Source organism: Harmonia axyridis, chromosome 3 (assembly GCF_914767665.1).
Source record: "Harmonia axyridis chromosome 3, icHarAxyr1.1, whole genome shotgun sequence".
Lineage (NCBI taxonomy): Eukaryota > Metazoa > Arthropoda > Insecta > Coleoptera > Coccinellidae > Harmonia > Harmonia axyridis.
The window spans coordinates 7264049-7282105 of NC_059503.1; the positions used below are offsets into that span (position 1 = coordinate 7264049).

Below are 18057 nucleotides of genomic sequence, written 5' to 3' on the forward strand. Positions count from 1 at the left end.
CACCAACATTTAGAATATTCATGAATGGACTTTTATTGCATGTGCAAATTGTAACTGCCATACAACTGTCACACATACGTATACACTTTGTGTAAACTCATTACCGAGCCATTAAATATATAGGTACTAAAGATCTTCTTTCGAAGATGGTCGTTTGCATAATGATAACTTTTTATTTTTTTCTCGTTAATATGCAGGGTGTCTCAAAGTTCAGTAACAAGATTTCAGGGGATATTTCTCAGGTCAAAATGAGACTTTTTTTAAGAGTTAAAGTTTTAAAATTTTTTTTTTACTTTTTTGTTCGTATCTCTTTCAGTTTTTGAGATATTAAGATCAAATTTGAAATATACTTTCGCTAGGTTTCTCATTTTCAGGAAATGCTTAATGACATTTGTAATTCAGGTCATAAAAAATGTACGTAGAGTTTCTTGTTTTCATTGTGATAATAGATTCCTACCTTCAGTTAAAAAACTTCATCCAATGGATCGAATTACAAAAAATGATTTTACTTTTTCCTCCATAACGATCTCAGATGCGTAACAATTACAAGAGATATAAAAATTTATGGACAAAATATAGAATTCATTCCATATGTAAGAATCCACCAAAAAATTTATGGGGCGTTAGTTTACTTGTGAACAGCTGATTGCAAGGCAAAGGCGGAAGGGATTTCTGCATCGCATTGTGACTGGAGACGAAAAATGAGTTCATTATGATAACCCTAAGCTCAGAAAATCATGGGGATATCCCGGCCATAACTCCACGTCGACTGCCAAACCGAATATTCATGGTTCCAAGGTCATGCCCAGGATTTAATGGGACCAGCTCGGCGTAGTGTTAAGAGTTGTTAAAACCGACTGAAATATTCACAGGCGATCGTTTGAGCCGAGCATTGAAAGACAAACGGCCGCAATACAACAAGAGACATGATAAAGTACTTTTACAGCCTTATATGGCTCGATCCTATGTTGCGAAAGTTGTCAAGACATACTTGGAAATGTTGAAATGGGAAGTTCTACCCCACCCGCCGTATTCTTCAGACGTTGTTCCCTCGGACTATCACTTGTTTCGATCAATGGTACAAGGTCTGGCTGACCAGGACTTCCAGTTTTATGAAGAAGTAAAAAATTGGATCGATTCGTGGATCGCTTCAAAAGATGACCAGTTTTTTTGACGCGGGATTCGTACGCTGCCCAGAAGATGGGAGAAAGTAGTGGCCAGCGATGGACAATACTTCTAATCATAAATGTTTAACCAGTTTTTTACAATAAAGCCTCGAATTTCGGAAAAAAAAACGACAGAAGCAGAGTTATATGCCTATGTAATATTTGGAATCATCCTATCAATATGTCATGTTGTGTTAAGTTTCTGCGATGTGAATTTTAATTTTTTTTTTTTTTTTTCAGAATAATGGGATCCAGTTTTCTGCCTATGAAGATCAATGTATGCGGTACAGCTACTAATTTTTGTAATTTTACTGGTTTACGAGAAAAGAAGTGATCAATTTTTGGATTCTAAACATTTTATAACGCCAACTGGAAAAATTTTTTCTTTAATGATTCCAATAATAAATAAAAATAAATCTAAAGGGAATTCGTTGTATTCACATGCTCATCATGTTGTTGTTTATCTTCCAAAAGTTGAATCATATTATTGAACCTATATCAAATCAGCAATTTTATTTTTTTTAAAGTAGAACACTTAAAGAAAAGATAATCCCAACATCGGCTTATCTTTCAAGCCGAATCACATTGATTCCATCGTTTACCTTCGCACTTGATAAAGCAAAATCAAAGATCCGTATAGCCTTAACAACGCGAGGAACTGAAACCTGCAGACCTTCGCATGATTTCTTTAGAGGAAGCTATAATCTGGACCCTTGATAAACTTTCTAAAATTGTTCCGGAGTTTTCGCATCTCAAGTTTGTTGTGTTCGATCGCGATCGCGTTTTATAAAATGTAGTGCGGGATTTAACATGCGAACAGATCTAGTTTGCCGCGAGAAGTCCACGCTCTCTGATGCTATATTGTTCGTGGTTTTTGCGATTATTTTTCTCGAATTTAGAAATTGTACATGGGAGGGTGGTTTAGTACGAGGAACGTCTGAAGTGTTGTGGATATTTTTGTTGGATTTGTTCATCAAAAGTCTAAAAGTGAGTTTAGTATTTATTTATTCAAATTTAAACGCAAGAGAATTAAAGGGACAAAGTGGTGATTATCATGTTGAAGTCTTTTCTGTGTTCAATTTTAGTTCATTTCGATCAAACATAGAATTCAAATGAAAATGATCAAACACTCGATCGCAGTTTTGTTGAGCCACATTGAATTTTTTAATATTTGCCAATTTTTTCTGTTGATGTTAAAAGTTATTGTGAGATTTGGAATTGTTTAGAAGAAATCACGAAATGAATTTGTCACTTATTCATTATTTTGTTTTGAATTCAATTTTGAACACAAGTCCTGATAAAATCATTTCTGTGTTCAATTTCATTTAATTTTTGGACCCACCATAGAATTCAAACTGAATTCAAAGAGTTTGATCAGTTTCGTGAAAATTTTGATACCTATATTATGTATGGTGATTTTTTCTTCTTTTGGTGTTCAAAGTTATTAATTTTCTACTTCCAGTAGTTTTATTTGATGTCACATATCATCACATGCTTATTTAATCTGGATTATCTAGGAAATATCAGTAATGTGAGTTAACATATTTAATTATAAATATAATTTTTCTATTTACGTAGGGTTGATGGTTGTTATACACCTAAGTATTTATTGGATTCAAAGGGATATCAATCAGAAATTCGGATTATAGTTATATTTTTTCCTAAAACTCATTCAATAAATTGTGCTTCTAGTTGATATGGAATTGACATTTTTTCGAAAGTTAGACTCTGTACAGGTGCTCCTAAATTGGAGGTACAAAGGAAATTGAGAGATTCCTTGGATAATTAAAAAAGAAGTCATGGGCCCGCAAACGCTTTGTTTTCGAGATACAGGGTGTTTCTTGTAGTGCTATTTTATTGTGATGATTATACCGGTTTATCGAATCTTCATTTATTTTCTCTATAGATCGGGTAAATCAAAACTGGACCAAAGTTTCTTTTTACATTTTTCTTAACTACCAGTGGTCTATGAAAAAAAGTTCCGGTGGTAAGGAGCGGGCATTGTTCCAGAAAAATATCACTCTGTAGATTAGTATTGAAACTTAACATATCAGATAACGAAAACTTAAGTTGGATTATCTGTGTCAAATTTGAGTTGAATATTATGTATCTTGTGAAGGGAAGGTCCTATCAGAAAAAAATTGAATAATTTATGGGACATTCTTAAAATGATCCGAAGTTATCATTTTTGTTTGTACCCCCAATTTAGGAACACCCAAATAGAATATCCAGTATCCTATTAAAGAACTTCATCAGCAGATCATAATATCTAAGCAGGTTGTTAATAATTCACTTACTTTTTGAATTGCCGATGTAATATTCATTTCAAATGGTATGACCATAAAATTCGATATTGTTTAATGCAAAATTAATTCTTCATTGATTTGTTGATGCACACTTTATAATTAAAGGAACTTCACAAAGAAGAAAGAAATTATTTCACCCACGTTCGAAAATATGAACTTTGAAAATAATTTTAAAATCTTGAACCAAATTGTGATAAAGGTTCGAAATAATGTTGAAAATATCAGAGGAAAAGGTTTTTTCCTTTTCATGTGGAGTACTTCGAGGTAATAATCGTGGTTTTCAAAAACTCGGTCTTGACGACAACCTTAAACTAGTGTTCTTGTAGCTTTGATCTTTTCTGAAATTACAGTGTTAATATAGTCAAGTATTATGAAATAATTTCACCGCATCATTATCCATTAAAGAGAAGTTATTAGCATACTTGTGAGTTGTGGTTGTATACATGATATAAAACTACCACTATGACTTGTTAATCTGCGAAAAAAATTGGATAATTGAGTCCTTCATCTGAGATATTTACATGTTTCATTTGATGTTCGTGGAATTTGGTACCAATATGTGTGGAATACCATAAAAATTAATTTATTCTATCAGACAGATTATCTTAATTTGCGAAAAAACCTAAACACAATTATATTATGAGTTATTAGTTACATACATCATACATGCTACATCGAATCTGAACCGAGATAAGTAGGACATAGCGGTAAAAATATTCCATTTGGTATTATCCATACCATTATGCATCTTCGAAATCTAGGAATACATGCAGTTTTTTAGAAAGATTTCAAATACCTATTATAGGGCCAATTTTTAAATTTACAATTGTTAATTTCTAAAAGAAGCGAAAAAAATACATTTTTATTTTATTGTGATTCATTCAGAGTGCTATTACTTTTTTTGGCTGAAGGGGGTCTTGAATATTTTGGAAACTATATTCCTGAGTTCTTAATAACAAAAATTGGCACCTTCAAGTTATAATAGATCTATAAATCACAGGTGATTGAACTTGCAACACTCGAATGCTATAAAATAATTCAATATCCATAGACCGTTAGATTATTCTAGCTGATAAATTATTATGTATCTACTGTTCATTATATAGGGTGTTTTTTTTCGAGGTATATAACTTTAAGGTGGCATTACAGTTCAAGATGCTCCCGATTTAACAGCTGTCAAGTGATTTATTCTCAGTTTGGTTTGGCAATTCATCATGAATAAACTCACGCCTGAACAACGCTTGCAAATAGTGCAATTTTATTTCGAAAATAATGGTTCTGTGTACGTATCGCGCACTACGTCCATTAGCGATGAAGCGCACTTCTGGTTGAATGGCTACGTCAACAAACAAAACTGCCGCATTTGGAGTGAAGCTAATCCTCAAGTGTGTGTCGAAACACCGTTACATCCAGAAAAACTGACTGTTAGGTGCGCTTTATGGGCTGGTGGAATCATTGGTCCGTACTTCTTCAAAAACGATGATGGCCAGAACGTTACAGTCAATAGTGATTCGTATAGAGCCATGATTACTAACTTTTTCATTCCTGAATTGAATAACCATGATGTCCAGGAGCTGTGGTTCCATCAAGACGGCGCAACATGTCACACAGCTCGTGCCACAATCGATTTATTGAAAGACACTTTTGGTGACCGCCTAATTTCACGTTTTGGACCGGTGAATTGGCCTCCAAGATCTTGTTATTTAACACCGCTAGACTACTTTCTGTGGAGCTATGTAAAGTCATTGGTCTATGCGGATAAGCCACAAACCCTTGACCATTTGGAAGTCAACATTCGCCGTGTTATTGCCGGTATACAGCCACAAATGTTAGAAAAAGTCATCGAAAATTGGACGTCCAGATTGGACTACATCCGAGCCAGCCGTGACGGTCATATGCCAGAAATCATATTTGCCACAAGATTATCTTGCAGATAAATGAAATTCATGTCAATCGAATAATCCATCGTTGTTTTATTGCAATTTAAAGTTCTATAGCTCTAAAAAAAACACCCTTTACTTGATATTATTGAATATTCGAGGTTCAATAATCTCTTTGAAAGTAGAACTTTGACAATGTACCTTTTAATTAAATATGTATTTATATCACATTTTTTATATATTTAGTTCTATGATTTCATGTTGATTCTGATCTTTCAATTTTTTTTTCATCATTTGCATCTATGAACAGAAGAAACATACAGTTCAATCCTTGGAATATCAATGTGATATTCTTGGAACGAATAAAAAAAATATATCCTTTGTAAAATAATTTTCTGAGAAACAATTAATGATACTTGCATGAAATTCACTAAAAATAACAATGAATCCCAAAAATTAAAAATAAAATGGAACATTTCTATCCATGAAAAAATTAAATTAGGAATTGTCCAATGGTACCATAGATATATTTCATATTAGAAGTGTATACTTAATAGTTTCGGAGATATATCGTCAACGATGGATGAAACGTTAAATGAAATAAAATATGAAGCCTTTACTACACGGAATTTTCTATGATAATTATTTATGATTACTCACAATTCCTATTATGAAAAAATCAAGAACATATTTATTTATTGAATCACTATTCACATTATTGAATCAAAACAAAGTCCTAAGTGTTATATATTTTTATAATTAGATAACATTCGTGAAAATTTCCATGAATCAATATTGATTCATCTAGTATACATATGTAGATATAGAATATATCAATTCGAAACATATTCAAATCTCACTGTACCTATTTTTTTAGTGCGATTAAAGAGGAATTTCAGAGCGCAATTATATTTGTTGACATCCCCGTAGACATATATTATATTTTCAAATGAGAAATACATAAATTCGTCTCAATAAATGTTATTAAATATGCAAAAAAAAATCCCAACTCGAAGTCATACCCATTTTATCTTATATGAAAAAATTCTAAAGATGTTAAATCACAAGATCTCAGCGAAAAATAACACCAGGCCAGGAAACTTGCAAAAATTACGATTGTTTCGTTGCTTGTGTGTGCCACTTAGCGTAGTCTTGTTGAAAATAAGTATCGTCCATATCAATATCTTCCAATTCTGTTTATGAAATGCCTAATTCTCAAAAAAAGACGAGGAATCGACAAACCTGGGTTTTTGTCAAAAGTATAGGTTACAGCATCAATATTCTCAGTTGTTCTTGAGCGCACAACCCTGTTTCAACTCTTTCCATCACTTACTTGTTCAAAATCTCAAGTTTTTCCACCACTTTCACCCTTAAAGAGAAGGTGCTTCCGACTAGCCAAAAGTGCTCTAATTTTGTAAACTGCCTTGTTGAATCGTGTAACGTTCCATTTTTAGTAATGGCGTATTTTTTTTTTTTCAAAAGTTGACAGATTCGAAAGTGAAACTATCTAAATAGCGGGCTATTCAACTCTTATTGAAAAACCCTATAGGAGAAAATGATAAATTCTTGTCAAAAACTTCCAGTGTCTGTATTAGACTGGTTTACTGAATTGCCTCATCAAATTAAAATGATATTATTGAGATAAAAGGGAAAATTGATATATAAAAGAAGAGTTTATCGTTTTTTTTCTTAGTATTTTTTTCACCTTTAATTTCATGATAGATGGCGGTATCGAGGACCATATATTCAAGAGAACAAAACAGGGTCAACACGTATCGACAGAAAAAAAAGAACGTCCAAGTCGATACATGTGAATAATTTATTTGAAAATAGTCTAATGATGAGTGTAATGATACATTTCAGTGCCTACTAGTAACTTTCGCTAATTTGGCCAGTATCAGATACTTAAACAGGACAAGTTTCATCTCTATTTCATTCATCGTTCAGGTTCATTAGAGATAGTGATGAACATACATTGTTTACGCGATAGAAACAATGCTATTATGATAGTGGTAAACTCCAGTTTCTCTTTATCGTAGCATCTGTGTGTGTGCGAAATTGATACTGGGATAGGATAATCCTCTTTTTTCGTACATGTGTGTGGATTGTTGTTTTTTTAAATGGAGAATCAACGGTTCCTTAATCCTGAACAGGACGAAAATGGGGTCGCTTATGGTGAGAAAATTTTTTCTAAAAAAAAATGTAGTATGATATTTTTTTGTTTCTGTTTTTATTTCATCTGAAAAATAAGTGACGAATAGTTTGAGTAATGCATGAATTTATTCAAGTATAACGCAAATTATGATACATTCTTTAGTTAAAAAAATTAACCTCTAGTATTTTCAAAAAAATACTGCAAATTTTACTTTATATTATAATTAAATTGAAAATCTGAACTCATATAAAATAAGCTGAATATACCTTGCTGCGTTTGCAATCTTTATAAAAAACATTACGAAACCTTTTATAATTTTTAAATGTTTAATTTATATAATGCAAATTTTTTCATAATTTTTTTTTAATAATTCATTCCACTCTGAAACTATGAAGATAGTAAAAAATATGTATTCATAGTATCAAACGTATTTTTTTAATTTATGTAGTTCGTGAAATCAGATGATCAATGTGATTTTGAAATGAATTTCTTATAATTTTTGAGAAATTTAGAAATTTTTAAGGGAGCTAAATTTTAATATTGGAAAAAATGAATTTTTTCTCCATACAACGCGTGAAGAAAAATTTAAACTGAATTTTTTTCAAAAATTTGATGCAATACCTAACGCAATGCTCTTAACACCAAATTTAAATGCCAAAAATTCCATATTAAAAAAAACATCTATATTATTTAGTGCATAATATTAAATAAAATATTATTCACCCAATTTTTAAATATTTTATACCCTATTGATCTTTCCAGTTTAAGCATGACCGATCTATCATTTTCAAGAGAATCAAAATGAAGAAATCATTTCTCAGAAACTCATGAAACAAATGCCCATCGAAACAATGATATTATACGCAATATTTTCAATATTATCAGATATTCTATGAAAGTTGGGGTTTACCGAACGATATAATGTAATTTGGTGTATTTTCCACATATTTGAATATTTCAAAAATTCCCAAGCACGATTTTAAGTGAAATTATGGATCATTTGAAATGAATTTCGTCATTTTAATTTTCTACCCAGAAAAATTTGAAGCAGTTAGCGATTATAATTCGTTAATGTTGAATTTTATTCAAGAACGAATAAACTTTCTAGGAAAAAAAATTGGGAGATATATATAACAACCCAGAGGACACGTTTAGAATTGCTGAGTCAAGTGCTACTTCATAGTAGTTCATTTAATTGTGACTGATTTATCTGTCCCCCCTATACAGAGTGACATTTCCTGTAGGAGGTTTAATAATTTGTCACATTCATTTTTCTATATCTAGACGAAATCCGATTCAAATCTGGTCAGAAACTACACAATTATTCAATTCATAGGATATTTTCTTGTAAATATTATTATTTTCAACATTCTGAAACCATTCCTGATTGAACAATTCTAATTTCTAACCCCCTTCGAATCTTCACAATTACATTTCGAATAGTATCTATGAAAATTGGAAATTTCAAACGGTGATTTGAAATGAAAATCTCAACACATTGAGAAAAATCTAAAAAATCCAAAACTAAAAGATATTTCTTGAGGTGCAGGGATACTCAATTGATTTACACAATTCCCTCAGTTCCGTATAAAAACTTTTAAGTATCTTTGTTCCATTGCAAGTTTTATGATTTCATGATGTCATATCTACAAGAATTTAATTCTTTTTGAATTGATTGATTTCAAAGTCCCTGTAGAGTTTTTTCCATATAATATTTTTTTTTATTTTATGATTTCATGATGTCATGTTTTCCAGAGGGGAATTCTTTCTGATATGAATACTGAATACGTGAAATTCATGTATAGGTGGAAAAATAAACACCTAATGTCAAAGCGCTTATAAAAAGGGGTTTCCGATAAGAGGTTTCAGTTTGATATTGAAAAAATAAATTCTCATTAAATAATCCATGACCAATTCCCAAATTTGTGGCTGTATTTCCACGATAACTCCACGAATTCCATCTTAAAGATCTTGAATTTATTATGTTGAATTGCCATTGACTTTTATCTTTCACGTGTCCCCAAAGGAAAAAGTCCAAGGGTGTTAAATCACAAGATCTCGGTGGCCTAAAGTGATCACCTCTTCTAGAAATAACCGACCAGGAAACTTTTCTTGCGAATTTAGGATTTTTTCGTTGCTTGTGTGGCACTTTTGGTCCTTTTTTTCAATGATTTGAGATTCTCTACTAGGAAATAACGAAACAAAGAATAAATTTTCTGTTAGCGTATTTACCTTTCCACCAAAAACTCTCAAATGATCTAGATGAGAACAAACAACATATTCAACGACATTGTCACACGATATTGGTTTAAAAATAGGAAATAAATATTGTTTTCATATCTAGACAATCGGATTTACTGCTTGCCAAATGTTACGCCAATTGGATTTCAAAGCGAACGAAACTTTTGGCGAAAAAGATAGGAATTTAGATACGTTCCCAGATCGAAAAATTCCTTCATGCTTACGAATACATACTATTTTCAATTATAATTGAATTTGAGACAATTGAGAGTGTTGCTAAGGTACCTTCTGGTTTATTGCTTCCACTGATCCAGATCTTTCCAAGGAAACTATTGGAACTATTTGGATGAAGTTCAATATTTTTTTGACCATTTTTTTTTATTCATAATGATTCAAATCATACGATGTTGAATTTGTATATTTTTGAAATCAGTGAAAATTAAGCTCTCAAAAAATAGTAAAGGGTGTTTTTTTTAGAGCTATAGAACTTTAAATTGCAATAAAACAACGATGGATTATTCGATTGACATGAATTTTATTTATCCGCAAGATAATTTTGTGGCATTACATTTTAAATATGATTTCTGGCATATGACCGCCACGGCTGGCTCGGATGTAGTCCAATCTGGACGTCCAATTTTCGATGACTTTTTCCAACATTTGTGACCGTATACCGGCAATAACACGGCGAATGTTGACTTCCAAATGGTCAAGGGTTTGTGGCTTATCCGCATAGACCAATGACTTTACATAGCCCCACAGAAAGTAGTCTAGCGCTGTTAAATCACAAGATCTTGGAGGCCAATTCACAGGTCCAAAACGTGAAATTAGGCGGTCACCAAACGTGTCTTTCAATAAATCGATTGTGGCACGAGCTGTGTGACATGTTGCGCCGTCTTGTTGGAACCACAGCTCCTGGACATCATGGTTGTTCAATTCAGGAATGAAAAAGTTTGTAATCGAGGCTCTATACCGATCGCCATTGACTGAAACGTTCTGGCCATCATCGTTTTTGAAGAAGTACGAACCAATGATTCCACCAGCCCATAAAGGGCACCAAATAGTCAGTTTTTCTGGATGTAACGGTGTTTCGACATACACTTGAGGATTATCTTCACTCCAAATGCGGCAGTTTTGCTTTTTGACGTAGCCATTCAACCAGAAGTGCGCTTCAACGCTAAACAAAATTCGCTTATGAAAATCGGGAACAACGGCAATCTCATTTTGGGCCCATTTGACGAATCTATGCCTTACTTGATGATCGTTTGGCTGAATTTGATGAAATGCCAAACCAAACTGAGAATAAACCACTTGACAGCTGTTAAATCGATCGCTATCTCGAATAGTAATGCCAACTTAAAGTTATATACCTCGAAAAAAACCACTCTTTACATAAATCTAAGCAACCAAAAATGAATACTACTCTTGATAGTTTCCCAAAAAAGAGAACGAGAATGCGATATCATATTTTGTCTATTTACTCTGGTTCAAAAAGTTGTAGTGCTAAAACACCGAAATTTGACCACCCTGTACCAAATGATGAAAATTGTTGTTAAATCGTCCAAGTAAATTTAAGAGTGCATATATTCGAATTTCGTGATTCTGTCTAGTCCAGCCAGTCCACGAACCAAGCTGGCTCAGATCTGAATTCAACTCAATAACGTAATTACTTGGGTTCTAATGTATCTATTTTTCTAGTGACGGAATTTGATACGCCAACTACAGTGACGTATTGAACGCAACGCACCTATTCCAAGTCCACGTAATAGTATGAGGACAAACACATATTTGTTTACTGTCAGAGAAATTCTATTTATACTCGGAGATCCGACAAAGAAGGAACTTGAATAACAGGAACAAGTGTTTCCTCGTTTTTTTGCGCGCTTGTTTCAGCTGAACAGCTGGTTAACGTTTTGCACAAATGTCTGGAATTTTCTGTCATCCGGGAGTTCCAGGACAGAATGTGCTGAAGATTTTCAGGGTTAACTTAACATATCCATAAAATTGAGTATCTCATTTTTCACAATGTTGATTTCTCAAAAAGACTTGAGCATCAAACTGTTGGTATTGTTATTGCAAAATACGTCATAACGTGCCGTAAGAGAGGTCCAATTGTTTTGCGGGTCGAGTAATGAATAAATTTGGATCTTCTTAAACACTTTTCCTTACAGCAGCAATATTTTCGGTCGGTTCAATGATGTATGGACCTTCAAACATCAGTAACAGATCCATACCCTTCGATTTTTTCCACTTTTCTAATTATTTACTCATGTACCTTTACGTCGACCATAAGCTGCCGGTAAAAAACGAAAGTTACTCATTAAAGAATCCTCAATTTTGTAATAAGTTTTCACAATTTTCTCAAGATGAGAGATCAATATTATGGCTAATCTTCAACTAAATATATGACTTTTCGAGATGACAGATCGTTTGACATATAAGTCCCTCCCCCACTAGTAACGGGTGTTTTTTTTCGAGGTATATAACTTTAAGTTGGCATTACTGTTCAAGATGGCGACCGAGTTTGGTTTGGCAATTCATCATGAATAGACTCACTCCTGAACAACGCTTACAAAGAGTGCAGTTTTATTTCGAAAATAATGGTTCTGTGCGGAATACGTATCGCGCACAACGTCCATTTTATTTTGTTTAGCGATGAAGCGCACTTCTGGTTGAATGGCTACGTCAACAAACAAAACTGCCGCATTTGGAGTGAAGCTAATCCTCAAGTGTATGTCGAAACACCGTTATATCCAGAAAAACTGACTGTTTGGTGCGCTTTATGGGCTGGTGGAATCATTGGTCAGTACTTCGATGATGACCAGAACGTTACAGTCAATGGTGATCGGTATAGAGCCATGATTACTACTTTTTCATTCCTGAATTGAACAACCATGATGTCCAGGAGCTGTGGTTCCAACAAGACGGCGCAACATGTCACACAGCTCGTGCCACAATCGATTTATTGAAAGACACGTTTGGTGACCGCCTAATTTCACGTTTTGGACCTGTGAATTGGCCTCCAAGATCTTGTGATTTAACACCGCTAGACTACTTTCTGTGGGGCTATGTAAAGTCATTGGTCTATGCGGATAAGCCACAAACCCTTGACCATTTGGAAGACAACATTCGCCGTGTTATTGCCGATATACGGCCACGAATGTTGGAAAAAGTCATCGAAAATTGGACGTCCAGATTGGACTACATCCGAGCCAGCCGTGGCGGTCATATGCCAGAAATCATATTTAAAATGTAATGCCACAAGATTATCTTGAAGATAAATTAAATTCATGTCAATCGAATAATCCATCGTTGTTTTATTGCAATTTAAAGTTCTATAGCTCTAAAAAAAAACACCTTTTACAAACACCTTATTTTCGAGTTATAGGATGTTTCCCACTTTTTGTGATGATAGTGTTCTAGTTCTAGTTCTATAGCTCTAAAAAAACACCCTTTATAAGCCCCTTCCCCACTAGTATATGGACGCATAGTATGAGGAATAAGAGTATCCTTATACTATGATGGACGCTAACCAATCCACTTTACGTTGGCTATACATTTTAAAGACAAACAATTTCTGACTGAAACTTTCAATTGTTGTATTCCTTCATGAGGATGTCCGGTTAGCTGTTTGTTTTTAGAAAACGATTTGCTTTGAAATTTATTTCAACCTAACAATTTGTAGCTGAGGCAAACAGGTTAGATGATTTTGGGAATATTGCCAATATGCCAACTAAATGAAGATCTATTCAGCTGAACGCCAAGATGTCAACGGTGTTTATTATTTATTGCTTATGTCATTTTAATCGATATAACTTATTGTGTGTCTCGATGTTTTATTTACTGCGTTTTATGGCTTTTGAAATCGTTAAAAAAAATTTATTCACCCTAAAATTTTTATAGATTAGGTAGGTTTGGGAATGGGTACCCTAAAATAAAGGAACTGGCTGAATGTCCTGATGAGGTGATCAACACGAAACTTTGCACAAACCTTGAATTTGAATCATTATTGAATAACCATTTTTTTACAATAAAGCTTCGGCGGAAATAAAGTTGTACGCCTATGTAAAGGGAGTTTTTTTTAGAGTTATAGAACTTTAAATTGCAATAAAACAACGATGGATTATTCGATAGACATGAATTTAATTTATCCGCAAGATAATCTTGTGACATTACTTTTTAAATATGATTTCTGGCATATGACCGCCACGGCTGGCTCGGATGTAGTCCAATCTGGACGTCCAATTTTCGATGACTTTTTCCAACATTTGTGGCCGTATATCGGCAATAACACGGCGAATGTTGTCTTCCAAATGGTCAAGGGTTTGTGGCTTATCCGCATAGACCAATGTCTTTACATAGCCCCACAGAAAGTAGTCTAGCGGTGTTAAATCACAAGATCTTGGAAGTCAATTCACAGGTCCAAAACGTGAAATTAGGCGGTCACCAAACGTGTCTTTCGGTGTTTCGATTGTGGCACGAGCTGTGTGACATGTTGCGCCGTCTCGTTGGAACCACAGCTCCTGGACATCATGGTTGTTCAATTCAGGAATGAAAAAGTTATTAATCATGGCTCTATACCGATCACCATTGACTGTAACGTTCTGGCCATCATCGTTTTTGAAGAAGTACGGACCAATGATTCCACCAGCCCATAAAGCGCACCAAACAGTCAGTTTTTCTGGATGTAGAGGTGTTTCGACATACACTCGAGGATTAGCTTCACTCCAAATGCGGCAGTTTTGTTTGTTGACGTAGCCATTCAACCAGAAGTGCGCTTCATCGCTTAACAAAATAAAATGGATGTAGTGCGCGATACGTATTCCGCACAGAAACATTATTTTCGAAATGAAATTGCACTATTTGTAAGCGTCGTTCCAGCGCGAGTCTATTCATGATGAATTGCCAAACCAAACTGAGAATAAATCACTTGACAGCTGTTGAATCGGTCGCCATCTTGATCAGTAATGCCAACTTAAAATTATATACCTCGAAAAAAAACACCCGTTAGATTAGGTAGGTTCGGAAAGGGGTACCTAAAAATAAAGGAATGTCCTGATGAGGTGATCAACACGAAACTTTGCAGAAACCTTGAATTTGTTTGCCACTGAGTTTATTAAAATAAAGCCTCGAATTTCGGAAATAAAAACGTACAGAGAAGTTGTAGTCATTTGAATGATCTTATTTTCCATACATGATGTTAAAATGTAACGTTACAAATAAAAGAAATTGTATCACACTGAATAATTTATATGTTCTTTGTTTTATTTTTGAATAGTTTCATCGCTATTGGTATTATAATAATCTGAACAAAGTATTCATTATCCATCATTTCGTCGAATTATATCTGAGAAATTCACTAGAATTTTCATCACCGTCCTGATATCTATCCTCACATCATATTTAATGCGAAAAGTTTACGTGAAAAACAGTTTCGTAGTAAAATAAATTCGTTTGTTTTCCAATCGGCAAAATGGCATTTTTATGCCTCTGTTTTCTTTCTCTTTGATTTGTTTGAAACATTTCGCTCTCCTCCTGGGCAATGTGTAACCTCAAAAACCTGACCAAACTGTAAACATGGGGGTAATGAATTCAAACGAAAATAATTCCACAACTTTACTACCTACTCCTCGATTCTCGAACTCGTGCGGTTTTCAACGTCGAATAGAAATAATACTTGACAGCTGTCTCAATCGGCTGCCAAATTTCTCAAATCTGGACGACAAGTAATTATTCTGCAGATTAAACTGAAATTATGAACGAAAAAAACTTAATTTGCTTTCTGGGAAGCTTGTTCATAAGAATTTCGTTGTTTGGGTATACAGAGATTTATCTTTTGGATTACGACCCATCAGTTAAAGTTTTTCGGAACACTTCAGAGAAATATAATGCATACTTTGAGAGCTAGTTCTTTGAACCGATTGCTCTATTATATCGTCACCTTGTCTGTAATTTTCGAATTTTAAGATTTTTAAGCAGGGATTGAACTCAATTCATAAGGTTGACTCACTGATGACGAATCTGAACTCAAATTCTATTCTGTCTGTCTGTAAACACGATAACACTCGAACAGAAAAACCTAGAAACCTAGAAGTTAGGTTAATGGAAAAAATCCTTCTAAAGGGTGTTATTTTTAGAGCTATAGAACTTTAAATTGCAATAAAACAACGATGGATTATTCGATTGACATGAATTTTATTTATCCGCAAGATAATCTTGTGGCATTACATTTTAAATATGATTTCTAGCATATGACCGCCACGGCTGGCTCGGATGTAGTCCAATCTGGACGATGACTTTTCCCAACATTTGTGGCCGTATATCGGCAATAACACGGCGAATGTTGTCTTCCAAATGGTCAAGGGTTTGTGGCTTAACCGCATAGACCAATGACTTTACATAGCCCCACAGAAAGTAGTCGGTGTTAAATCACAAGATCTTGGAGGCCAATTCACAGGTCCAAAACGTGAAATTAGGCGGTCACCAAATGTGTCTTTCAATAAATCGATTGTGGCACGAGCTGTGTGACATGTTGCGCCGTCTTGTTGGAACCACAGCTCCTGGACATCATGGTTATTCAATTCAGGAATGAAAAAGTTAGTAATCATGGCTCTACGGACCAATGATTCCACCAGCCCATAAAGAGCACCAAACAGTCAGTTTTTTGGATGTACCGGTGTTTCGACATACACTTGAGGATTAGCTCCACTCCAAATGCGGCAGTTTTGTTTGTTGACGTAGCCATTCAACCAGAAGTGCGCTTCATCGCTAAACAAAATAAAATGCACGTAGTGCGTATTCCGCACAGAACCATTATTTTCGAAATAAAATTGCACCCTTTATAAGCGTTGTTCAGGCGTGAGTCTATTCATGATGAATTGCCAAACCAAACTGAGAATAAATCACTTGACAGCTGTTAAATCGGTCGCCATCTTGAACAGTAATGCCAACTTGAAGTTATATACCTCGAAAAAAACACCCGTTACTACCGATTTCGAGAAAAAATCGAACTATTCTCTAGTATTTCTCAGCAAAATCCAAATTATTATTAAGATCCAGTTATTAAGCTGTGATGAACAAATTAAATTATAAGTTTTGGTACTTTCTTTACCCAATGTGTAGCGAAAATTAATGAAGATTTGATAAACTTAGTGTAATCATCACGAAAAAGTGGAACACATCCTGTACCTCGAAAATAAGGCGTTTGTATATAGAACTTCTTCTCTAAAATTTATCCAAGGAATCTCTCGTTTTCTTTTTTACCTCTGAATTTAGGATCACATTGTATATTTCCTGGAAGTGCTTTTCTAAAATTCTAATATTGCCAACTAAGATATGATTATTTTAGTCTGACAATAGTAGTGGTACTGAGTGTTGTTGAACCTATTAGAGCATATCATCACCGCCAAAAAAATTGGGTCGTATGCAGATGATAATGCAACCTTGGACAAATGCAGTTGGAAGATAACACATTGAAGTAGCGTAGGTGGCTTCCCATTAATTTTTAAAAATACTGGACTCACTGAAAAATAGTAATTGAGAACAGGAAGTCAAAAAAACTAACTTGGGAGTTTCAGTGTTTGTGCTGAGTAGTGTAAAGCAAAATGAAAATGTTGGTGGAAAAGTCAGTTCACCTTTTCAGGTGGATATCTAATTTCAAAGGTTTGAATTAAAAAAAATTGAGAATTCCAATATTGTCCAACTAATGATCATAAAATCGTAAATTCCTCATCAAAATCTTTTTGTTTGGGAAAAAATCTACTTATCTTTAGATAACTGAAGATCTCAGCTGCGATAGATTTATAATCAATCGTAATATTTCATAATTAAATTTAAATATTATCAACCTTAGTTCTCAGCTTTGATTTTTGGGATAACGATTTCTAAATTTACGATTGATTGATATGATTGGATTCAGGTTACAAGCGTTACCTACAGTTATTATTTAATTAAATTTTCTAACTGTCAAATATGATTCACTCCATTTTCTCAGTAAGCGGAGAATGAAAATGAAATATTCAAATAAGTACAGATAAATGTAGGTACCCTGAAATCCATTCAGGTATAATTTTTTCATTTAGTTACCACGATAAATAATAAAAATTACAAAACTTTTCGAATCGACACCGTTTTTTGAATGATTATTGAAATTATCCCTACTTGATGAATGATGAAAATCTATAACTGATATAACGGGTGTTTTTTTTCGAGGTATATAACTTTAAGTTGGCATTACTGTTCAAGATGGCGACCGATTTAACAGCTGTCAAGTGATTTATTCTCAGTTTGGTTTGGCAATTCATCATGAA

The 18057-nt window shown here is 33.9% G+C and overlaps 1 protein-coding gene across 2 annotated transcripts in view; it reads left to right on the forward strand.

Annotated features, from left to right (window-relative positions):
• Nucleotides 1-1783: 1783 nt before the first annotated feature.
• Nucleotides 1784-18057, forward strand: part of LOC123676065 (organic cation transporter protein-like) — a 35669-nt gene continuing 19395 nt past the window's right edge. The window contains exon 1 of one of the 2 annotated variants that reach the window (XM_045611734.1): nt 1784-2153. Coding sequence is in view for 1 of the 2 variants with exons in the window: in XM_045611731.1 (XP_045467687.1) it covers nt 7473-7527 (55 nt within the window). In the remaining variant the exon portion in view is untranslated. Of the gene's footprint in view, nt 2154-7307; nt 7528-18057 lie in introns of those variants that run through there. The other variant, XM_045611731.1, reaches the window with a different exon arrangement.